General features: G+C 65.6%; 2 protein-coding genes across 2 annotated transcripts in view; both read left to right on the top strand.

Moving 5' to 3' along the window:
• Nucleotides 1-4632: 4632 nt before the first annotated feature.
• LOC309590600 (hexosaminidase D-like) lies at nucleotides 4633-8251 on the top strand (the record flags this gene model as incomplete). The annotated part of the gene is made up of 13 exons (XM_082311905.1): nucleotides 4633-4727; nucleotides 4886-5123; nucleotides 5232-5341; nucleotides 5670-5757; nucleotides 5842-6006; nucleotides 6099-6282; nucleotides 6497-6568; nucleotides 6678-6882; nucleotides 6978-7060; nucleotides 7313-7391; nucleotides 7605-7706; nucleotides 7857-7946; nucleotides 8068-8251. 13 exons carry the CDS (start codon nucleotides 4633-4635, stop codon nucleotides 8249-8251), a joined length of 1695 nt encoding a protein of 564 aa, XP_082168031.1.
• Nucleotides 8252-11286: 3035 nt separating this feature from the next.
• CASKIN1 (CASK interacting protein 1) overlaps nucleotides 11287-23598 on the top strand; it is a gene marked incomplete at both ends in the record, with an annotated part of 31753 nt that continues 19441 nt past the window's right edge. Inside the window, one exon of the mRNA XM_082311817.1 lies at nucleotides 11287-11380. Coding sequence (XP_082167943.1) covers nucleotides 11287-11380 — 94 coding nt within the window. The remainder of the gene's footprint in view (nucleotides 11381-23598) is intronic.

The raw sequence follows: 23598 nt of genomic DNA, 5'->3' as shown, positions 1-23598 counted from the left end.
TCTGCGCATGCGCCAGGTCGGCGGCGCCGCTCACTGCGCATGCGCCCGGAGCCCCGCCTCAGCGCGCAGCCGCTCGGAGGGCGCCGTCCCTCGGAGGGCGCATGCGCAAGAGCGCGGCGGCGGGCGATACTACGTGCAGGGCGCGGGGGGGGGGTGAGGCGAGACCACGGGGCACGGGTGGGGGTCGGAGACCGTTCCCAGCAGCGCCGCCAGGGGGCGCAGCGCTGAGGGCGGCTGTGCAGCGCCGAGCACCGCGGGGCGGGCACCGGCGGGCACCGGCGGGCACCAGGGGGCACCGGGCACACGGGGCACCGCGGAGCCGTCCCGGGGCCACCCTTTGGGCCGGTGCCGCCCCGGGGCAGGGCGGACGGTGGCCCCGCGCTGTGGCGGTGTCCCCCGCCGTGTGGGTGTCGCACCGGGGCGCCGGGGCACGGTTCCCGCCCTGCCGGTGCCGCCCCGCTGTGCACGGCGGGTGGCGGGAGCCAGAGCATCCCTCCTCTCTCGGCCCCGGCCCCGCACCGCCCCGCGCCGCCGCAGCGCTCGCGGCACCGGCACCGCCCGGGCCCTTTAAGAGCGGCGGCGGCGGCGGCGGCTGCGGTCCGTGCTCGCGCTCTCTCCCGGCGGTGCCCGCGGCGGCCCCGCACCTGCCGGTAAGGGCCGGGGGAGCCGGGGATGCTCGGGGCCGCAGGGGGGATGCAGCGATGCCCGGGAGGACCGGCGCCGCAGGGATGCCCGGGGGGATGCAGGGATGCCCGGTGCCGCAGGGATGCCCGGGGCCGCAGCGGGGACCGGGGCCGCAGGGATGCCCAGCGGAGCCTGGAGGGTGCCCTGGGATGCGGGGATGCCCGAGGGGTACCTGGGGGCGTAGGGGGACGTGGGGTGCCCCAGGCTTGCGGGGAGCGGGTGGTGCCCCGGCAGCGCCGTGGGCTGGGCAGGGCGGCCCCGTGTGCGCCCCAGGGTCCCGGGGGGGACAGGGGCCGTCTCTGCCGGGAGAGCAGCCCCCTCTTGCTGCCACGGGGGCTGTAGCCCCGCGGGGGGGGGGGGGTCCTGCAGCCTCCCCACGCAGGAGCCGGCGGCCGTGGGGCTGCAGCACCGTGGCCCCTGGCAAGGGGCAGCTCATCCCGTGGGGGAGACGCAGGCTGGGGACGGGGACGGGGACGGGGACGGCCTCAGCTGGACTGGCCGAGGAAGGCTCTGGAAGCGTGTGAGCGTGTGCACGTGCGTGTGAGCGTGCACATGAGTGTGCATGGTGCAGCGTCACTCTTCCCACGGCCGCGCCGTCGTCGTGGGCACCGACGGGAGCGAGGGTTTGGCATGGCAACGGCTGGGGGAACACCAGAGCGGGGCGGTGGGCAGCCGGGCAGCATCCAAACCCTGCGGTGGCACCCGAAACCCTTGCTGCCAGCCCGTGGGCTGCAGTGGACACCCGCCACGCCGGGGGCAGCCGGGGGCGCTTGGCTCTGTCCTCCCCATGGCCCCGCTCTCTTCAGGCTCAGGTTTGGGTTTGCTTCCATTCTCCTCTCCTCTGGGCTCAGGAAGGTAAGCGGGGAGCTGGGCTGGTTTCGGGGAGCTTGGAGCAAAACCCACGTGGTCTGTGTGGAGGCAGGGGAGGGGGGGCGAGGGCCTGGCCCCCTCCTCACACAGTGGCTGCTGAGAGCGTTGAGCCAGGCTGGTCAGTTGCGAGGAGCTGCAGGCTCTTTCCAGCCTCCTGGGGACCATGCCAGTGACATCCCCAAAGGGTTGGCAGAGGAAGACGTCACGTTAATAAATATAGCGGGTGCTAGTGGCGAGATGCCGGTTTAGAGCAGCGGCATCAATCAGCCGAGCCCTCACTGCGAAGGCATCTCCTGCCAGCACAGGGGTGCAGAGCCGCAGCTGCCCCCAGTCACCCCTTGTGCTGCGCCCCACTGCTGGTGTGCGCCCATCCCTCCTGCCCTCGCCTGGGAGGCCAGGGAGGCTCAAATCCTGGAAACCTGTTCTCTATTTAAATAAGATAACGTATATTAAAACCACCAAATCTTGGCGAGCTGACAGCGTCTGTCTAAATATTTATCCCTGTTCGGATCAGGAGCTGTGTTCCCATGACAGCGCGATTAGCACTTTGCATATTTATGGCCTTCCTGGGTGCTGGGCTCCCCATGCCCGCCTCCCCTGTGCCCAGGGCCGCTGAGCCCCCCTGCACCTTCCCGTGCATCCCAGCGGAGGTGAGCCCCAGGCTGGCAGCCGTCCCTGCCAGGCTGTGCTGGCTCTGCCAGGAGCATCCAGGACCAGGCAGGGTGGAAACACAGCAGGGACGGGCAGGGCAAGGAGTGGGTGCTGCGTTTGTCCCCTGCAGCACAGGAGGTGCAGCGCCGAGCACAAGGCATGTTCTTCATGCATGGACATGAGCGCAGAGGACAGCATGGGCACAACCTGCCCCAAAAACAGGATCGTGCCCTGCCCCCTGTGCATGAGCAGTGGGGGACTGGGTACCCACAGGTACTGGGTGATGGGGATGGAGCAGGGATGCTGCAGCTCCCTCCCGCACGGTGCTGCCCTGCCCCACGCTGTGGCCTTGCCGGGACCTCATGCTCTGGGGACAGCACGTCCTGCGCTGGCTCTGCAGGACGTGCCAGGGATCCTGGCCGCTGCGCCCGCCCTGTGCCCGTGGCAGGGTGCAGGAGGAGCACGTCGGGAGGGATTAGGGCTGTGTCTAGAAAAAGAGCTAATTCAGAGCCGGAGGCACGGGGCGGCTCAGTGCAGCTCTCCCCTGGTGCCACTGCTCTGGCAACGCAAACAAAATGCTCGCGATCAGCTGAGCCGCTTGTGTGCCTGCCCCAGCCAAAATCTGCTTTTCAGTTCCCAAATCTGGCAACGCTGAATTTAACCCTAAACTTCAGCATGTTTGGGTGGCAACTCACCAAACGGGCTGGTGGAGCTGCCTGGGCACTCACAGTGGCTGCCGGGCTGGGGGGGCAGGGGTGTTGATGCGCTGCCCCATGCCTGCCCCACTGCACATGCCAGAGTTGGCAAAAAAGGAGAAAAAAGGGTAGAAATGATGCTAGTGCTTCTCGTGTGCAGCTTCCAGGAGAATTCATGCTGCGTCCTGCCTGTTGTGCTGTGGGGAACACAGGAGAGGTGCTGCCCACGGCAGGGTAGCTCTGGGCTCCTGGGGTGGGAGCAGGCACGTCCCTTGTCACCTGGGAGCAGTGCTGCGGGCAAGGAGGAGCCCTGAGGGGGCTGCAGGATTGGAGGACAAGGGGTGCACTTGGTGTTCCCCCCCCAGCGCTTTCCCAGGGAGGCATGCTGGGGCTGCAGAGGTCTGGGGCTCCCTGGGGCTCGCGGGAGCGGTGCCCCCGGTCACGGCAGTGCCCCCGGTGCTGTGCTTGCCAGGGTCTGGCCTGGCTGAGCACCTCAAGCTGCAGCCGCGGTGCCGGCTGCATGGGACACTGCTGTGGGTCTTGGTGTTGGGGCTGGTCACGTGCCAGCGGGTACAAATCTCTGCACAATTCCTTGAGCTGTGACTGGGGGGGGGCAGGGGAAGGGGCGCCTGCTGCCTCCTGCCCTGTGGAGACTGCCTTTGGTTTGGGCTCACTTTCATCTCAATTGGTAGATCCCCATCTCAGGAGTTCTCAAAATTGGTTTAGGGAAAAATACTTCAAATGAATTTTATTAATCTTAATGGTGACAACTCTTTGACACAAGCTTGTCCCTACGCCCTGCGTGGCCTGTCCTACATGTCCCACGAGGGATCAAACATCTGTTTAACCAGACCAGCCTCCCCCTGCACTGCATGGTGCGGCGTCTTGCAGCCCCCGGCAGTGGCAGCACAGACCATCCCGCCCTCATCCCTATCCTGCTCCGTGGGGGAAGCAGCAGCTCCTCTCACCAGGCTCAGATCCTCGGTGGCCAGACCCCGCCGGGATCCTGCCCTGCTCCAGTGTTGTTTTCCAGCAGGCAAAGCAGCTCGTGCCCCTTCCCCTCAGTGGTGCTGGATGGGACTCGCCTCCCGGGGCAGATGCTGTGGGCTGCACGTGGCGAGTGTGTGCCCGTCCCTGCGGGTGCCGGCGAGGGTCCAGGCTGCCACCTTCGCCCCGGTGGTGCCTGTGGCTGTGCCGATGCCCATCCCCGGAGCAGCCCGGTGCCAGCATGTGCCCAGGCAGTCCCCAATCGCCTCTCTTCCGTCCACAGGGGCGTTGCCTCCTGTGCCTGGCCAGCCCCGGCTGCACCGTACCTGCCCCATGATGCCACCCCACCCAGCCACCCCGTGATACAGCACTCGTCTCGGAGGTGACGCAGCGGCTCGAGGGGATCCCCCAGCAGAGACCTGCCTTGCAGCCATTGCCTTGTTTGCTCCTGCGCTGGCAGAGCCCAAGGAGGCTGTGCCCTTGCAGGCAGAGGCAAAAGCAGGTCTGGCCACCACCCCTGGTGCTGGGGCACATGAGGTAGGAGGGACACAGGGTACCTCTGTGCATGTCCCCTCCTGGGACCAGGGTGGAGGGAGGGGTCTCCCCCATGTCCCCTTTCTCTGGGTCTTGTGCTGCCCTGGTCAGGGGAGCAGGGCACGGTTTGTGGGGCTGCGTGGGGTTACCTGTGTTTGGGGTCCCTTGGGGTGCTGCCGTGTGGCTGGACCCCCGTGTGTGCCCTGCAGAGATGGCCTTCCAGCGGAGCCACAGGCTGAACCTGCTGCGCCTCGTCGTGCTGCTCCTTGTGGCCTTGGCCGGCATCAAGTTCCTCTTCCGCGACAGGTGAGGTGACAGCAGGACCCCAGGCATGGGTGGGGGCCCCAGCGGGGTCGGGGCCTGTGGGGAGCCCCCGGGTTGTGCCCATGCAGCAGGCTGTTGCTGGGGGGCAGCTGGTGCCCCCGTGCCCTGCGACACCCCCAGCCCTGCTCTGCTCCCTGCAGCTTCACCCTGGAGCTGCACAAGCACGTCAGCAAGGACAGCAGGTTCTGGGGGGACGCGGGGGACGCTGCCCAGGATGCTGGCCCCCAGAGCCAGGCTCTCGAGCTCCCCGTGGCAAAGATAACAGCCCCGAGGCAAGAACCTGGGCAGCAGGTCCCAAGGGATGTCAGCACCACTGAGATGAGGCTGGTCCACCTGGACCTCAAGGGAGCTGCGCCCAGGGTCTCCTACCTGGAGCAGGTGAGGATGCCCGGGGACCGACGGGAGGTGCCGGGGAGGGACGTGCCGACGGGGCAGAGGGAGAGCAAGGCTCGACCTGCCGGCTGTCCTGCCCTGCCCGCCCTGCAGGTTTTCCCCCTCCTGTCCCAGCTGGGAGCCAATGGCATCCTCATCGAGTACGAGGACATGTTCCCCTTCAAGGGGGAGCTGGAAATCCTCAAGTCCCCGTACGCTTACAGGTGAGCCGGGGTTGTGTGCTGAGCTGGCCGGGGGGCTGCTGGCTCAGTGTGGCCCCGGCAGGTGCCGGTGTGCCGGGGCTTGGGTGTGACCCGCCTGGACCCGTGCCTGTGATAACTGTGGCCGGAGTGCTGGGCTGTGCTGCTGGTAGACCAGCGTCCTGCCCCGCCGGGTCAATATTTGTGTCCCTGTAGTAAAGTCCACACAGGTGTGGGGAGGCCAGGGCTACACAGGCAGGGTGCCGGAGGAGGAGGAGGAGGAGAAGGGAGTGCCCTCATGCTCTGCCCCCTGCCCCGGCATCCCCTGGTGAGCCTGTCCCTGCCCTCCCAGCGAGGAGGACATTGAGCAGATCCAGCAGCTGGCAGAGCTCCACAAGCTGGAGGTGGTTCCCCTGGTGCAGACTTTTGGGCATGTGGAGGTAGGAGGTCCCAGTCCTACTCCTCATCCCACATCCCTTTGGCCCATAGCCTGGAAATCCCCCCTGACAACTCCTCCTGCACAGTTCATCCTCAAGCACGAGAAGTACCAGCACCTGCGGGAGGTCGAGCGTTTCCCCAACAGCTTCAACCCCCATGTCCCTGATACCCTGGCTCTGCTCAAGAGCATCTTGTCGCAGGTGATCGAGAAGCACAGGCGCTCCACCTGGATCCACATCGGCGCGGATGAGGTGCGCAATGGGCCATGGACTCCAGCCCTCGCCCCGGGCACCAGGCACGCTCCCAGGGGTGCTGAGCATCCCCCTTACCTGCTCAAATCCAGGTCTTCCATCTCGGGGAGGGGATGGACTCCAAGAACTGGATGAGCCGCAACAAGGGTGACACGGGGACCATGTACCTGAAGCACATCAAGGAGGTGCTGGGCTTCATCACCACGCAGTACTGGGGGCTGCGGGCACTCATGTGGGATGACATGCTGAGGAAGATCAGCGTGGGAGCCCTGCGGGGTGAGAGGATGGGGACAGCAGTGGTGGCACCCGAGCTGGGGGTCTCGGCAGCACCTGTCCGTGTGGCCGCCCTGGCAGGCATCGTGCCCAGTGCCGGGCAGGAGCCCATGCCTGGCCCTGCGGGGATGTGGATCTTGGGGAAGCATGAGGAGCCCCAGGCATCCTCCTGCCTCTGGCACCAGCGCCCACGTCCCCATCCCTGCTTCCCCTACAGAGTCTGGGATAGCGAAGCACGTCTCGCCCGTGGTGTGGTTCTACGCACCTGACTTCGAGGCTGAGCAGATCAGTAAGGCTGCGTGCCGGGCTCCTGGGGCTGGCGGGGGGGACACCCCACACCGAGCCCCCCCAACCTCCAGGGACAGTGGCACTGGTCGTTTGTGCCTGTCCCACTGCAGCGCCGTTCCTCGACAAGTACGCGGAGAGCGGCTTTGAGGCAGTGTGGTTCGCCAGCGCCTTCAAGGGCACCACAGGACCGGCGCAGACCTGGCCCCCCCTGAGCTACCACCTGAAAAACCACCTGAGCTGGCTGAAGGTGATGCAGGCCCTGCCACGGTTGGCCCCGCTGCGCTTCCAGGGCATCGTCCTCACCGGCTGGCAGAGGTGAGGGGCGGCGGGACCCCCGCCCTCCCCGGCACCCATGCAGCCCTGCCGGCGGTCGCGCAGGAGGTGATGGCGCGGCTGGCCCCGCTCCGCAGGTATGATCACTACTCAGTGCTCTGCGAGCTGCTGCCCGTCGGCATCCCCTCCCTGGCCGTCTGCCTGCAGACCCTGGTGAACGGTGAGCCACCCCCCTGCTGCTGGCACTGGACCAGCCGTTGCGGACGGGCTTGTCCCTCGTCTCCCCATCCCACAGGCAGCCACTGCCTGCGAGACCCTGTCCTGCAGGCAGGGAAGAATACCGGGAGGGGGGTGAGAGGCAGGGGAAGGAGAGCTTCAGCTCCCCCAGTTTCGGGGGTGCGGTGAAGCCGGGGGTGAGTGCCTGACAGTGGGGTGGCCCAGGCCCCTCTGCCCCTCTCCTCACCCTCCCCAGGGGGCTTCACGGAGGAGACAAAGAGGAAGGTCCTGGACACGCTGGGCTTCCAGAGCATGCAGCTGGAGCAGAGCACCTGGTACATGGCACAGCCTGACCGTGGCAGGGGGTGGCCGTGGCACTGCCATTGTGGTCGTGTCAGAAGGGATGTGCTGGAGGGGAGCGGGGGGTTGGTTACCCAAATGCCCCAGTCCCAGACCCACCTGGGGTGAGAGCACGTGCCCTCCACCTGCCCCAGTGTGGCCGGTGCACCCCACGTGTTGGGCTCTCACCTCCTCCTCCCTTTCCCCAGCGAAGGCAGGGGAACGTTCCCTGGCGTGGAGATCTACCACATGGTCGAGCAGGTTAATGGCCACCTGAAGGAGAGCATCCTTAAAGCCCTGGAGGAGGAGAGGTAACGGGTGGCAGGAGGCAGCGAGGTTGGCTGGCTCTCGCCACAGGGCTGGAGCACAAGAGATTTTGCAGGGGAGGGGACCTTCCTGGGGTGCAGCTCCTCTGTCCCCGGGTGGCTCCCACATCCCCCACTCCCCTCCTGCCTCCCCAGCGCCATCAAGGGCTGGTTCAGCCCCTATCACCGGAAGCGCCAGTTTGGCAACCCCCGCAACATGGAGACCTTCGGCAGCAAGGTGCTGAAGTACGTGGTGCTGGGGGCCGGGAGCCCCCCTGGGTACCTGCATGGGGCTGGGAGGGGTCCCGGGCTTGGCTCTGGGGTTCTTCGCAGGGGGGAACTGGACCCTCTGCTCCCCCCCTGCCAGGCTCCACGAGGACTGGGAGAACTTCATCCGCGACCTGCATGCCCGCCTGGAGAGGGTCTACTTCCCCGACACGGTGGAGGAGTGGATGGAGGAGAATGTCAACCCCTACCTGGACCAGCTGCGGGACCTGGTGCGGGACTACCGGGCCATCATCCGCCTCAATGCCAGGCCCAAGGCGACATAGGGGCTGCGGACCCCCTGGCTCCTGCTGCCCCACTACGGTGGGTTTCGGGTGCTGCCGTCACATGTCTGTGTGCTGGTGACTGCATTGCTGCTGTTGGTTTGTACTGTACAGAGAGCTCCCGCGCATCCCACTTCCACAATAAAGTATTTTTGTAGATGCTGCTGGGTGATGGAGGGGGCCATAGCTCTGCCCCCCTGTGCAGGTGAGGGGGAGGTGGGGCTGGCGCGGAGGGCCAGGGTCTGTCCTGCAGATGGCTCCTGGGCCCATTGCTCCCGCTCTGCTGGAGCTGGAGGGTCTGGCAGCTGCAGGACAGAGCCGTGATGGAGGGCAGGGAGAGGGCAGCCCATGCCCCGTGGTGCTGCCAGGCCCACAGGGATGCCCGTGTGCCTTGTGCTGGCCTCAAGGGCAGCTGTGCCCTCCCTGCAGGATGGGATCCAGCCTGTGCACGGGTGCTGGGTGCTGCAGGCCACGGGGTGAGGGCTGGCACCCAGGATGGGACAGTGCCCGAGGGGGCTCCGTGGGGGCCCTACCAGGCTCCCACCAGCACCCTTCCCCAACCCCATGGCCGCTTTCAGCAGTAGCTGCCACCGCGAGCCCCTGATTGCTGGGAGGGGGGCGAGCGCGGTGCTCGCTTCCTGCGCCGAGCTGAGCCGAGCCATCCTCCAGAGGCTGCTTTCATCTCTTCCTTCTTCTCCTTTAATCCAGTGCCCGGGGCCCCGTGCGCTCCCAGGCCCATCCTGCCTCCCGCGCCTGGGCAGGGGCCTCTGCCGTGCTCCTCGCCCGCGGCTGTCGGAAAGGCAGCCGTGGCGGGGGAATGCGGGGGGACCCCTGTGCAGGGCGAGCCCTCCTGCTGCCAGTGGTGCCTCCAGCTCCTGCAAGTGAGAGTTTCCACGTGCCTGCTCCTCCATGGTGCCCATCCCTGCAGCGGGGGGAGGCAAAGCCAACCCCCCCGCCCCGTGCCCACAGCTCTCCCCATTCAGGGCACCGGTTTCGGCTTGGCGTGCACAGGGCAGTGACACGGACATTTCACTGCACATTTTTCTGCTCCGCAAAGACCAACCAGACTTGCCAAGAGCCCGGAGGGAGCCACAGAAATGCGAGGCGGTCTGGAGCTCCTTCTGCAAGAGCCGGGCTCAGCCAGGGGAGGAGGAATGGCAGCTGTGCACCACACTCAGCCCCACACCACCCTGCTACGCTATGTCCTGGCTCGGTCACACAGGTCCCAGTGCCTGGCAAGGGCATTGGGACAGGGGCTGCCCCATCCCATGTCTGTGCTGCGTCCCCGGGTGCTGGCGCTGGGTGCGGGAGCCCGGCAGGAGAGAGCTGCGGGGCACAAAGGGACCTTTGTTGAGGAGTTTCGTTTGTTATCAAGTGATGGCAGATGCAAGGGAAGCCCCCAGACCTGCCTGGGCCCCCGGGCATGTGCAGAGCCCCAGCCCCCAGCCCAGGGAGCCCCACAGCAGCTCAGGCCCCCCATGCAGCCGCATACCGCCAGGCTGCGGGATTAGAGGGCAGATTAGACAGCGTTTTGCTCTGGCAACCCAAATATCCTGGATTGGAAAGTGGGGGTGGGGAGAGGAGATGGACCCCGCTGTCCCTGAGGGGGGGTCAGCCTGAAGCTGGGGACTGTGGAGGGAGTCGGGGGCTGCAAAGGGCATCCTTGGGCTCCAGCTCAGGGGGCATGGGCCAGCACGGCGTGGGCAGGGGGCATCAAGGAGGAGGTTGGTTCATGTTTGTCTAGAGTTCACTTGGTTCTCTCCATCTTTCCCTCTACCACAGGCACTTACCCAGGTCTGCAGCCGCCTGTCCCCGTGCACTGCACCCACCAATGCACTGCAGCTGCCTGTCCCTGTGCAGCTGCCTGCCTCGCTGCTCCACAGTGACCAGCGCTGTAGGGGCCAGCTGGGTACCAGCCTTTCGGACCAACAAGCCCCAGTATTATTTTGCTGGAGCTGGGACCTCCACAAAGCTTTCAGACAGTAACTCGTCTGGGAGAGCAGAAATTTGGGCGTGATTTTGTGCAGGTGACGGCCGTGTTCTGCACTGACTGGGCACCATGAGCACATTAACGCCTTGTCCATCGCTGGCCCCATTTCCCGTCTGGTTTGTCAGCACCCTCATCCCTCAGCACTGCCTGGCACCCTCCACACCTTTAATGTCTCAGTCATTTAAGCCATAAAAAGGTGGAAGGGGATGAATGTCACTGGCCATTGCGTCTACAAAAGTGGAAAATTAGGCAGTAATAAGGGCTTTATTTAAAGACATTGAAAAGCTGCTCCAGCCTGGGTCCCATTATCAGCCATCACAGGCTGACGGTCGGTGACTGCAACGGCCAGGCAGCGCGGCGGGTCGGGCACCGGGGAAGGGCACCCCGGAGCGGGGCTGGGGAGCACGGGGTGCCCCGGGGGGGTCTATTCGGCCTCGCCAGCCCCCGGCTGCGGCGCCCAGCCAGCCCCCAGCCCCGGCTCCTCTCGACCGGGGGGCACTGCCGGCCCCGGGGTCAACCCCGAGGAAGGCGAGGCCCCGGGTAGCCTTGCTCCCCGCTCTCCCCTCCGGCTGCCGGGGTCGCTGAGACCCGCCAAGCTCGTTACACGCCACGGCTGCGTGGCAGCGGCGGCTCCCGCCGGGGCGTCCCCTGGGCCCCGGCACCTTCCCCCGCGCCGGGGAGGGGGATCCCCGTGCCCCGCCCGCAGGCACCGGGGCGGCCCTGTCCCCTCCTCCTCCTCCTCCTCCTCCGCCTCCTTCCCCTCCTCCCCCCGCGCTGCCGGTGCGCCCCCTCCTCCCGGAACTCCCCCCGCGCTGCCCCCCGCGCTCCCGGTGCGGCCCCCCCGCCCCGCCGCGCCCCGCCCCGCCCCGGGCGCCCGCCGCCGCCGCCGCCGCCGCCCCCGCCTCCGGAGCGGGCTGGGCGGGGGGGCCCGCGCCGCGCCGAGCCGAGCCGAGCCGAGCCGTGCCGCCCGCCCGCCCCTCGCCGCGCCGCGCCGCGGAGGATGCTCGGGCCGTGAGCCCGCAGCCGGCAGCCCCGGCGCCGCGGAGCCATGGGCAAGGACCAGGAGCTGGTGCAGGCGGTGAAGGCGGAGGACGTCGCGGCCGTGCAGAAGCTGCTGCAGAGGCCCAAGCCCGGCAAAGCCAGTGAGTGCCGCGGCGGCGGGGCCGGGCCGGGGGCGCCGCGGCGGGGGGGGGAGGGGGGAACGGGACACCGGCATCGCAGCAGCGGGCGCGGCGGCAAGGGGCCCGCATCCCGCCCGCTGCTACCGGGGCCCGGCCGGGATGCCGCCCTGCCCGGCCCCGGAGCATCCCCGGCCCTTCCCCAGTGCGGCGCGGCGCGGGCGGGGGCCGTAGACGTGCCGGGGACCCCCGGCGGCGCCCCGGGGAGGCGGGGGGGGGGCTCCAGCCCGGCGGGGGGTCTGGCGGCGGCGGAGCATCCCCGGGCGCTGCGCGGGTGCTCGGCGCTGCACAGGGTCGCCCCGCCGGTCCCGGTTCAACCCCCGGCACGGCCGGACACCGGCCGGGCTGCCCTTGCCCTGCGGCCGGGAGCAGCTCCCGAGCCCCCGGGGGGCCGAGCCGGGCCGGGCCGGTGCACCCGGGAGGCTTGGCCCGGGCATGGGCAGGGGGCTGCGGCCGGGCAGGCAGGGCAGAGCTGGGGGCATCTGCGTGGGCGTGGAGCGTGTGTGGACGGACCCTGCGTGTGTGCATCGGAGCTACCGGTGCCTGCACGTATTTGCATGTGTCTGTGCGCGTGTACGTGCGTGCTGGGTGTGCATGTGTGTCTGTGTTTGGGTGCGTGTCTGTGTTTGTGTATCGGTGTGTACCCTGGCATATGTGTGTTTGGATGTGGCTGTGTTGGTGTTTCTCCGTGTGGGGGTGTTTGGATGTAGCTCCATGGGTATCTCCCTGTGTGCATCTCTGTGGCTGGCTTTGCACATCTCCGGGTGTGCACCCAAGTGTGTCCAGGCAAGAGGCTGCGGGGGTGTACGTGTGTCTGTACGTGTGCCTCTGTGTGTGTACGTATGTGTAGCTCCATGAGTATCTGCTCTCTGTACGATATAACTGCTCTGTTGAGGCGTTCCACCCGGGACTGAATTATTCATGGTGCTGATGCAGCCGCAGGTTTCAGGCCTGGCGCACGGGGCTGACCCAGGGGGGCCGGGGACTGTCCCTGGGCACTGGCAGGGACTATGAGGAGCACTCGTGTGGCATCGGGTCACTGGGCACACTGCCCCTTCGCCACGGCACCCTGCGTCCCTTCCTCCTGGGGCCCAGCACTCCCCGAACGTGGGCATCCCCGTGTCCCTGGAGCCGTGCAGGACTGGTGCGGTGTCCCCCATCCTTGGTTGTGCAGGGATGTTCCTGGACGAGCAGCGCAAGCATGGTGTCCCCCGTGTCCTGGTGCCAAGCAGGGCTGGCATGGCTTCCCCCATGACCCCACTGTAATGCAGGGCTGGCATGGTGTACGCCATGTCCCCAGTGCCGCGCAGGGCTGGCATGTGGTCCCTTGTGGCATGCAGGGCTGGTGTCGTGTCCCCCGTGTCCTGGTGCCATGCAGGACTGGCATAGTGTTCCCCATGTCCCCAGTGCCGTCGTTGCTGTCACTGCCGAGGGCCTGTGCAGGGAGAGAAGAGGCTCCAGCTCAGAGCCCCCTTCATATCCCAACCTGCTCCAGGTGCTGCCACTTCCATGGCCTCTCAGAGCGGCGTGCGGGGACCAGGACGACACCTGGCCTGTGCCCAGCGCTGTCCCCCCGCACACCCCTCTCCAATCCCTGCTGGCCCGGGCGCACAGCTGGTGTTGCTGTGGCAACGGCCAGCGGTGCCGAAGTGCCACCACCTCCTCCCGCATCCCTCTCCTTCCCAGCCCTGCTCTGCTGCATCTCCCGCTCCAGCCACTCTCCCTCTGCAGAGCCCTCCGGCTGCCGGGCACTGCCAGGTGGGATGGCTGCGGGGGCCAGTGGTGCTCCCCATGCTGGGCTTGTGGGCAAGGGACACCCAGCAAGGCTGAGCCCGGCCAGCCTGGCCTTGGGGAGATTCCCACTGTGGGCCTGGATGCTTGCTCTGTGCCCCAACTGGGCTGCACGTCTGCAGCTCTGCCAGACCCCCCGGTGCCAGGCTGCTCTTGTGCAGTTTCCCCACAGGACCCGACTCTCCTGTCCGGCAGCAAGGCCGTGTGCGTGGCAGCGGGCGCCACGCTCCCGGCCTGGGGTGCACAAGCACCTCTGGCTGCAGCAGCGGGGCTGGGGGAGCAGTGTGTAGCATGGGGTGGGAGAACATTGAGCAGGGGCTGTCTCCGTGCTGCGGCATCCCCACATCCCCCGTCCCCTCCACGTGCCGGTCCCACGCGTGCCTCCGGTGCTCCCTGCACGGCACAGCACCAGGAAGATTTGTAACTTAGCTCTGTTATCTGGATAATATCCTATTCATGTGGGGTTTAATAAATGAGATTTTAAAAATCCCTGCGTGAATTAACACGGGTTGCCATGGTGATGTGGGGCCCGATTTAGCGTGTGGAGTACGAGTTTGTGGGGCCCGGGCTGGCCGCAGCGCGCACCGCGCTCACTTCCCGGGCATCCATAATTGATGAGGTTGTCTGAAAGTTACGCAAATCAGATGCAGGGATTTGGCAGTAAACTGTTTCCCTCCCTGTCCCCTCCTCCTTGGTGCTACCTCGAAGAATTGTAGTGACTTGGCGTTTTCCCCTCGGCTCCCCGGCTCCGGCGCTGTGGGACGGGATGGGGCCCTGGGGTGTCCCCAGCAGTGTCCTTGCCTGCCACACTATCCCCATCCAGGGCACCCAGGGCTTCAGGCAGTGGGAGGCAGGGCTGTGCTTTTGCTGCACAGGGGAACCGCGGCTCCTCAGCCGTGGTGTGTTGGAACGAGCAGGCTCCTTCCCTCTGAGGCCAGTGCCGCCGGCGGCTTGTCCACTTTGGAAACAGCTTCTGCGTGGCATCTGCCAGTGCCACGGGAGGGACCTCGAGCTGAGGGCTGGGCCCTTCTGCCCCGGCTTCTCCTCCCGCCGGGCCGGGGGGCTTTGCAAAGCACTTCCAAGCACAGCAGCTTCGTGCAGCAAAGGAGATGTTGTGGCACGTGGCCCCATGGTGCTGGGCGAGCACCCAGCGTGCTGGGGCTGGCTGCAGCCTGGCTGTGCAGGTGGGAGCTGGGGCTGTGCCCCATGGGGCTGCACTGCCCACCCTGTACCTGGCCCTCGGTGACATCCTGGTCCCCCAGGCTGCTGTCGGGGCTCGCATCCTCGCGTGCCGCTAAAGCTCTGGGTACCTCACTCTGGGATGCCTGGGGTTGGATGAGCCACGCTGCCTGGCTGGGCTTGGGAGCTGGGCATGGGGCCCCACACCCCCTACAGCCTGCTATGCCGGGGTAACCCAGCCCTGCCTGGCGCCACTGCCTGGGGGTGTGGGTGCCCAGGTGTGGGCAGCTCTCGGGGTGCCCCTGCCCTGGGTGGGAGACCCCCGCTCCCACGTTGCTGCCTGCACAGAGCTCTGCGTCCTGCCCTGCCTGTCGCTGGCAGCAGCCCTGGGGTCCTGCCCTGCCCAGGGAGCGACCCCAGCCCTGTTGGCACCACTGGTGCTGCGCTGGCCCCATGGCTGCCTCCGGCCATGCTGCTCCCAGCTCTGGGCCATGTGGGGCAGGCAGAGCCCGCTATGGGTGAAAAAACTGGGACAGGAGCCAGGCAGCTCCTTGGAGGGGCACGCATGGTGCAGGCAGCGTGGGCAGCCTGCCTGGGAGTGGGCAGCAGGAGAGGGACCCCAAAGCTCAGCGAGCACCCCCAGGCTTGTCACCCTCTGGGGTGCTGCCATTCTGTGGGGACCCATCCCAGGATGCGAGTGGAGCTGCTTTGCTGGTGCTCCGGGATGTGGGCGCAGCGGGAGGCAGGAGCCAGACCCCCTGGGGACACGGGCTCCCCGGGCAGGGCCTTGCTGGCTGCCTCCTGCCCTCCAGCGTGTCCTCCTGTGCAGCGGCCAGTTAATTCTGTTTTCTTTTTCCTTGCATTTGATTGCATTAATAATCTCCTCTGATAACAGTATTTAATAAAACCAGGCTAATATGGCGCAGTTAGGAAATGTCTTTGACATTTTACAATTCAATTTCCATGCAGTAAAAGGCAGGGCAGCTGCAAATCCAATTGTGGTGCAGTGCCCAGGGCGCGCGTGGCCGGCAGCCGTTGGAGCTGCCTGGTTCCCCCCAGTAACGCAGGAAACTTCCCAGGGCAGCAGCGGTCCCTAATGGCTCCCGCTGCTGCTCCTGGGCCACAGGCGCTGGGGCAGCCCCCTCCTCACTGCAGGGGAAGCCCAGGCAGGGGGGGAGCAGATGGTGCTTGCCGGGATGCCGGAACCCCCAGGTGCTACTGGCCTCTGGAGCCATCGGTACTGGGCAGGACGTCTGCAGCGGGAGGAAGGGGCTCTGGGGCTGGATCCTGTGGCAGCTTGGCCAAGCTGAGGAGGCTTCAAAGGGGTGCTGGGCCCCTGTGCATCCCCCCTCTTGTGGCCAGGTGCTGCTCCCACGGGCCCCCCGATCCCCCCGGCGTGGATTAAGGGGCGAAATGCCAAGGGGGTGGGCTGGGGCGCACGGGGCAATGCTGGCACCGGGTGATGTCAGTGCATCCCAGCCATGTTCCAGGTACAGGGCCTGAGGACTGTCTGGGATGGTGGTTGGTGCCGAGCAGCTCCTGCTGCTGCCGCTGCCATGCCTTAACGGTGTGTCAGCGGGTCCCTTATGAGCTGCTTCTTGGGGTTTCTAGCCCGTGTGTGAAACCTTGCTCACAGCAGGACTTGGCAGGCAGGTGCAGGCTGGCGTGTGCCAAGTTTCCTTCCAGAGGGGGATTATTACTCAGACTGGGGTGACATCTAGTTATTTTACATTTTCTTGCCTCTCTCTCCAGCTGGGCCGGAGTTGTGGGTATGCACCCTCCTGTGCCACCCTGCCACCCCAGCACAGCTCCCCTGTTGGGGCTGGCCACGGGGTCCCTGCCCGCTGGGCGATGCTGCAGAGGATCCGGGGCTGTTGGCCACCAACACCGAGGAGCAGCGGGGCCGTGGGCCGGCAGCTCTGCTCCCAGCTCGAGGCTCCCTCGCTGGCCTGGATTTTCTCACAACAGTTCCAAATTCACCTGGCTTGACATCAATTAGCTCTTTGCCGGTGGCAGGTGGCCCCTCGTGCCCGGGGCTCTCCTAGGGCTGCTGGCTCCGTCTGTTTCCCGCACAAGCACCTTGCTGCCGGGTGCTGTGGTGCTTGTCGCTGCCCATGCACTGTGGTGGGATGATGCTCTGAGGGAGCAGCCAGATGACATGGCAGGGCCAGGCTGCACCCAAGGGTGATGGTGCTGCAGATGCTTGGGGTGCCAGCGGTGCAGCAGGGCTGGGTGCTGTGGGCAGCTGAAGCCCCCCCTCCACAGCCACCCCCTTCCCGGCCAGCCCAGCTCCATCTTCAGTAGCCAGGCTGGCATCTGGCTACTCTCCCCTGCTCCACTGCGCTCCCTTTAACCCTTCCCTCCCCTTCCCAGCCACAGCCCAGCCGCTGGGTAAGGCTGCGATCGGCCCCCTCCCTGGCTTGGCGTGCCTGGGTGCCCCTGGCCCCTTCCCACTTCCCCTGTGCCCGCAGGGCCCCACTGGCAGCTGCATGGGCTGCGGCGTGCTCGGCCCCGCCGTGGCAATGCCCGTGGATGGCGGCTGCGCAGCATTGTGCCAGGGCCCGGGCAGGTGCCGAAGCGGTGGTGGGTCCTTGGTGAATGTCGACCCCGGGCACATGGTGGGTGGGAGCTGCGGTGTCGCTGGTGGAAGGGACCGCCTGGCTCTGGGGCGATGCTCGGGGCTGTGCTTGCATGTGTTTGCACACAAGCAGTGTGTGCTGGGAGTGGTGTGTGCTGCTGCACCGGGACTGGGCATTGCTGGGGCTGGGCACTGCTGGCTGCCCTGAAGAGCCAGGGCTGGTGAGCCTCTGGCTGAATGCTGGCCATGAACCCACTACACGCTGCCCTTGCCAGCCAGCACTAAAGGTGCCTTTCGCAAGTGTTCAGACACTGTCAGGAGAGCATTGGAGAACTAATTTGCTGGTATTTAATGGCTGATGCTGTTACTGCCGGGCCAGGCTCCCGTGGGTGAGGGAAAGGCGTTGGGAAGCAAAACCCGCTCAGGAGCACCCAGGCTCGTGCTGGCCTGCACAGATGCTGCTGCTCCATCAGCGCTTTGTCCCCCGGCTGTGGCTGAGCGTGCCGTGAGGATGGGCTGTGCCGGGCTGGTTGCCGAGCTGGCGTGCAGTGCCAATGTCCACCTTTGCCCCACGTTTCCATCCCATTCTGCAGCTGGGGCATGTGGGACTCACCCTCCCAGTCCCCTCTTCCCAGAGGGATGGGGCCAATGCAGCCTGACCAGCGCAGGAGCAATCCCGCCGGTGGGATGGCTCTTCGTGCCAGGCTGAGAGGGATCTTTAAGCTGTAATGAAATGTTAATAGTATTTTCCAACTCAATACGGGAGTAGAAAATGAGGTATTTAACACTGGGCTCTGCAGCGACAGGAGCAATCAGCCTGAGAAATGGGAAGTCAGGGACGCAGTGCTGGCCTCGGCATGGCCTGACAGCCCCGTGCTGCTGGGCCTGCCCTGGTGATGGATGCGTGCCGGTGCCCAGCACGAGCCATCCAGCCAGGGAAGCACGGTGGTGGGATGGTGTGGGAGAGTGGCTGGTGGGGTAATGCTGAATCTGCCTGGGTCTCCTTTGGTCTCGCCGGCAAGGTCAGTGCTGGCCTCCTGGTGAGAGCCAAGCAGATTGAGGTAGTTGTGGGGCTGGGGTGCCCCGGGGCGCAGCAGGCCAGTGGGACCCCGGCTCTGTGCCCTGCCATGGCTCGTATCAGCTGGAGATGGAGTAGGAGCTGCTGTCCAAGTAGCTGCCACAGGCACAGCCCGGGCACTGCTTTGCCAAGCACCATGCCTGCCGGTGGCTGACTGCTCTGTACCAGCGCTGCTCTGCCAGCATGCATCCACGTGCACCTCTGTGCATCCACGTGCACCTGTGTGCATCTGTGTGCACGCATGTGCCTGTGTGCATGCATGCATCTGTGTGCATGCATCTGCCCCTGTGCATCCGTGTGTGTGTGTGCCTGTATGCATCTGCCCCTGTGCATCCGTGCGTGTGTGTGTGCCTGTATGCATCTGCCCCTGTGCATCTGTGTGCATTATGTGCCCCTGTGCATCCATGTGCATGCGTGTGCCCGTGTGCATCTGCCCTGTGCATCTGTGTACCAGGGGCCATCTCCACTGGCTGCTTCGGCAGTGCCTCCTCCCAGGCCTGGCGTGGGGCTCGGCGCTGGGGCCGGCTCTCAGCAGCAGTGGTGGCAGCTGCCGGCTGATCCCTTCCAGATGTGGCTGCTGGGAGCCCAGCTCTGCACTGCCTCCTCGCTGAGGCCCCCATAGGTTTTTGGTCTGTGGCTGCCGGAGCCGTTGGAGCAGACAAAGCAGCCGCCTGCCTGGCTCCTGCATTGCAGCTGGGCTGTTTACGGCGCTCTCCTCGCGGCTGTGCAGCTCCGCAGCAGCTATTCTCCTGGCTGTCTCCACTCTGGCGTGTGCGGATCCTAGGGCTGTCTCTGACTAAGCCCTGGCTCCCAGCAGGGATGGGGCAGGTGGTTCTGCACTGCCCCTACCAGCTCCCCCCCAGTGCCCACTGTGCTGGGGACACTGGGACAGGTCCTGTGAGCCCTGCCCTTCCCCTGCAGCGCTACCAGGCCCAGGGTGACACCTCCGGCTGAGCTCCCGGTGCTCAGGGCAGTTGCATGGCCTTGCCTGGCTGCACATCCACGTGCTGCCCATCTGCCCCGGCAGTGACCGTGGCATCACTGAGCTGCCAGCCCATGCACCCAGAGAGCTGCCCATGGCCATGCCCATCCTGCCCACAGGCACCACTGGGAAAGCCCAGCACTGCAGCATTGCTTATTGCCCTGTTAATCTGGGCTGCCCACATGCGCACACATGTGCACATGAGCACACGCCCTGTGTAGATCGGGGAGCTCCCCACCACTTCCCAGTGATGTCTGGACTGCGGCTGGGTTTGTGGCAGTCCAGGTGATAGTGACCGTCCATTAGTTAATGATGCTTTAAGATATACAAAGCTACTGGTCCCTCCCTGAAGGGCAGCGTGGCTGGGGTCAGTCCTCCCAGGGCTCCCTGGTCCTATGGAGGAGATGGGGAGGATGGAGACAGGGCCGGGCAGGATCGTCTCTGCCCCAGGGTGGAGGTGAGTGGTGCCAGCATCTGCCCCTCTCTGCTCAAGCACCGAGGATGCCCAGTGCTGGCCATGCTGGGATGCAGACGCAGGGACGGATGGGCAGATGCAGGCTGGTGGTGGCCCCAAGCAGCCCTGCCCTGTCCCCCGCCATGGCAGCCTCGCTGTGCTGGCCGTGACTCCTTCCAGCCAGGGTGATTACTGAAAATTACCTGTTTGTAGCCACCCCGGTGCAGGGAGGACAGGCTGTCAGTTAAGGCTCCATGGAAGCAGCACCAACACGCATTTCCGCAGAGACGAGGGTGGGCGTATGGCTGGCACCGGGCTGGTGGCGACGGGCGCAACAGGGCTGCTGTGATGCTTCGTGCTGGTCCCATGAGGCCGATCACGGCACCCAGTGTCCCACCTGCGGGGCCAGAGCCAATGCATCACTGTGCTGCCTGCACCCCTGCCCATTCCTGCTGCCGGCTTTCCTGCATGCCCGGTTGCATGGGGCTGAGTCACCAGCAGCCTCTGCATGGCACAGCGGTGCAGCCCTGTATGCTATTCAGGGGTCAGTGGGTTTGCAGGCAGCCTGGAGTGGGCAGGAGGCTTCCAGGACTTCACAGGCAGCGACCCCGCACTGGGAGGGAGAGTCTGCAGAGCCGGGGGGCTACACGGCTGAGCCCCGAGCTGGGGGGGCTGCACGGCTGAGCCCCAAACTGGGGCTGGAGGAGGCCCTGCGGTGCTGGGGGCTGGGGCTGCCCCAGGGGAATCCGGCTGATGCAGCGCCAGTGGGGAACAGCTCAGCCAGGCTCCACGGCACCACACGGCAAAGGTCAGGTGAGGATACGGCTTGGCGATGCAGGGAGAGCGGGGATGCTCATGGTAGCTGCTGGTTGCCCTGGTACAGTGCTGGCAGGCACCGGCAGGTGCTGGGTCCCCTGGCTGGCTCCAGCTCCAGATTCTCAGCGGGTTGTCTCTACTGTGGGTACACCTGCATCCCGCATCCCTGCCTGCCCTGGCAGCCTGCAGGGTCAGCCCCTTGTCCTGCCTTGGGATCAAAGTTTCCTTTTTTTTTTTTTTTTTTTTTTTTTTAAAAAATCAGAGGAGTCTCCACTGCCTCTTGAAAGCTGCATTTAAGTTGCTTCATCCTGGCCCCAGGGGACAGCCCTGTGCTGCTGCTGCAGCACCGTGACTCAGGCTGCCACGGCCTATTGATTTTGAAGTGCAGATTTCTCCGCTCCCTGGGGAAGGCTCCGCGCAAGGACCGGCCGGCCGAGCGCCAGCAGGTGTGCTGGGCACAGGGCCAGCATCCTCCAAAAGTGCCTTGGGATTTGGAGAATGGCACCGGGGCACCCAGCTGTGATGGGGTGTCCAGCTGTGATGGGGTGTCCAGCTGTGATGGGAATGGCTAGGCAGCTGTGGCGGGCAGTCATTATCCAGCTGTGATGGGCACTGGAGTATCCAGCTGTGGTGGGCAGCGGGTGTCCAGCTAGTGGGTGTCCAGCTGTGGTGGGCAGTGGACATCCAGCTGTGACAGGCATTGGACTATGCAGCTGTGGTGGGCAGCATGTGTCTAGCTGTGACGGGCAGTTGTTTTCCAGCTGTGACAGACACTGGGTGTCCAGCTGATGGGTGTCCAGCTGTGATGGGCACTGGGGTGTCCAGCTGTGGTGGGCAGTAGTTATCCAGCTGTGCTGGGCACTGGGCTGCAATGGGTCCATCCCATCCTTGCCATCTCTTTGCCCCAGGCAATCCCTTCCCATGCAGCCAGCAGCTTGCGAGCTTCCCGGTGTATTATTTATACAGTCAAAATCGATCAGAAGATGATAACGGCTTCATTAGCATCCAAACATCACGTTGGCCTCGGTGCTTGACACGACCTTGGCTGCAGGAGCATAAGCCTTTCACTGTCTGACAGCAGCGAGGACTGGCTCCCCAGTGTCCCCATTGTCACCAGACCCAGACGGGGCTGCTCTGGCCACCTCTGTGGGGTCCCCACAGCGTGGACCCCATCCCTGCTGCAAGGAATAAGACCACTCATGCCAGGGCTCCTCGTGCAGCGAGTGCTTGCAGCGCCTGTTGTTTGCGTGGCGCTCGTCAGCAAGGATATAATTAAGAGCAGCTATTTTGGATGCTTCCTTTATCCGGCAGCTCACGGCGATGCCGCTGCAGGGTCCTCCCCTCCTGCTCTGAAATAGGCGCTTGGCTTTGCTGTGACTGTCTTCCCCGTGGGTACTTGGTGTCATCCTGCTTGTGGGGTCGTGGGGATCCCTGTTGGGCAGGTTGAGGGGGGACATGCAGGGGTCCTGCTGCAGAGCAGGGGGAAGCGGCGGGGACGGTGGGACTGGAGGGTAGGGGGACCGCTGCAGTGGGGTGATGGAAGGGATGGGGAGGAGAATTTGGGGGGGTTGCCCCGGCTTATTCACTGCTGCCGCCAAGCTGGGGGGGAGCAGCAATGGCTTTCCCCTCATTAAGTAGATGTTGATTTAGCGGAGGCTGGAGCCATCTGCTCGGAGCAGCAGCCTGCTCCCTGTGAGTTGGCGCGGCGCTGCTGGGGGGAGCTGGGTGAGGATGTGCTTCGTCAGCGGGGACTTGGCCAGGAGCCCCCACACCCCGGCCGGGCATTGATTGCTGCTGGCACTGCACTGGCTGCAGATGCAGGGGGCTGGCGCATGAGCACGCTAATGGGTGCTGCGTGGCCCCGTTGCTGGGAAGGGAGGGGAGCCCCCGGCCAGGGGCCACGGAGGCACTGAGGAGTCCCACCATCTGGGGCTGTGGCCTCAGACATGGGTGCAAGGGAAGGGCTGGAGCAGCCAGGCATGGGGGGTCTCCCTGCAGCGTGCACTGGGGTGCCCAGAGCTGTGGTTGAGCATGGGGGTCTCCCCATGGCGTGCACCAGGATGCCTGGAGCGGCGGCCAGGCATGGTGCAGGTGGTCAGGGTGACATACAGCTGGACCCTGGGGATGGGCAGAGCGGCTCCCCTGTGCGTGCCTGGGCCTGCACATGCAGCTGGCTCGTGCATTGCCTGCCGTCGTGGTGCCCACCCAGGGCCATCGCTGCTGCGGGGCGGCTGGCACAGGCCAGCACATGGCAGGGGAGGACGGGGCCAGCGAGGAGCTCACCGCCCCCGCTGCACGCAGAGCGCTGGGCTGAATTCAAGCGTGCATTTAGCTACTGTGATCCTTGTGTTTAAGTAAAGGCATTTCTGGGAGTAGTGGTTGGGCTGAGCTCCCCGCGGCGGTGTTTACTCGTGGCAGACGCTGTTTATAGTCGGTGTCTATGGCAGACGGCTGCGGCTCCTGGTGCGCACAGGAGTTGCGGGCTGGGGCTGGACTCGGCAGTGCCGGGGCTCGCTGCATCTGGCAGGGCTGGCGATGTGGTCCTGCCTGACCCTGCTCTGTATCGTCAGGCCCCTCAGGATGCTTGCAGGGTGCAAGCTGCTCTGAGAGCTGAGGGGGACTGTGCCGTGGGGCTGAGGTGCAAGGGGAGCCCTGTGCTCCCACATGGCATGACCATCACCTGAGCAGCCCATGGGGAGCAAAGAGGGGACTTTGGGGTGTCCCAAGGACAGTGGTGGGGCTCAGGCGGTCTGAGCAAGTGCCCCAGCGCCGGGGCTGCCACCGTCCCTCTGTGCTGCAATGTCTGCCCGATGGCCCCAGCATCTGCCTCTGCATGGACAGGGCAGGATGGTGCTTGTGGGTGCTCACGGGTGCTCGGTGCTGTCCATCACCCCCCCGGCGATCCCGGGAGGGAGGACAGCCAGGGACACACTTGGTGCCTGCTGACAGCGTGGCTGTGTAGCAGCCCTGCTCTTCTCCCTGCTGTGCCTGTCTCCTTTTGTGGCCGGTATTTTTAATTGGCAGCACTCTCAGCTCCCTTCCCTCTCCCTTGTTAGTGGAAAAGTTTTCCTTGTGCTTCCCAGCCATTAACAAGCTCTGCTGTGTCTCGCTGCCCCCAGACAGGCTGCAAATCGCACATGGCAGCAGTGGGGCCAAGACAGCCCCGAGCTGCAGATCTGGTGACGTGTCGGGGCGCCTGTCCGGCTCCCCCTGCCCCGGGAACCACGAGCACCCAGCAGCGGCAGGGCTGTGCCGAGGGCCTGGTTGGACTGCAGGCTCTGGCTGCGACGCTGCGCCCTCGGCA

This window comes from Platalea leucorodia, assembly GCF_965183815.1.
Source record: "Platalea leucorodia genome assembly, chromosome: 5".
Lineage (NCBI taxonomy): Eukaryota > Metazoa > Chordata > Aves > Pelecaniformes > Threskiornithidae > Platalea > Platalea leucorodia.
Note: the sequence above shows the minus strand (reverse complement) of the source record. Positions and strands in the feature narration are given on the sequence as shown.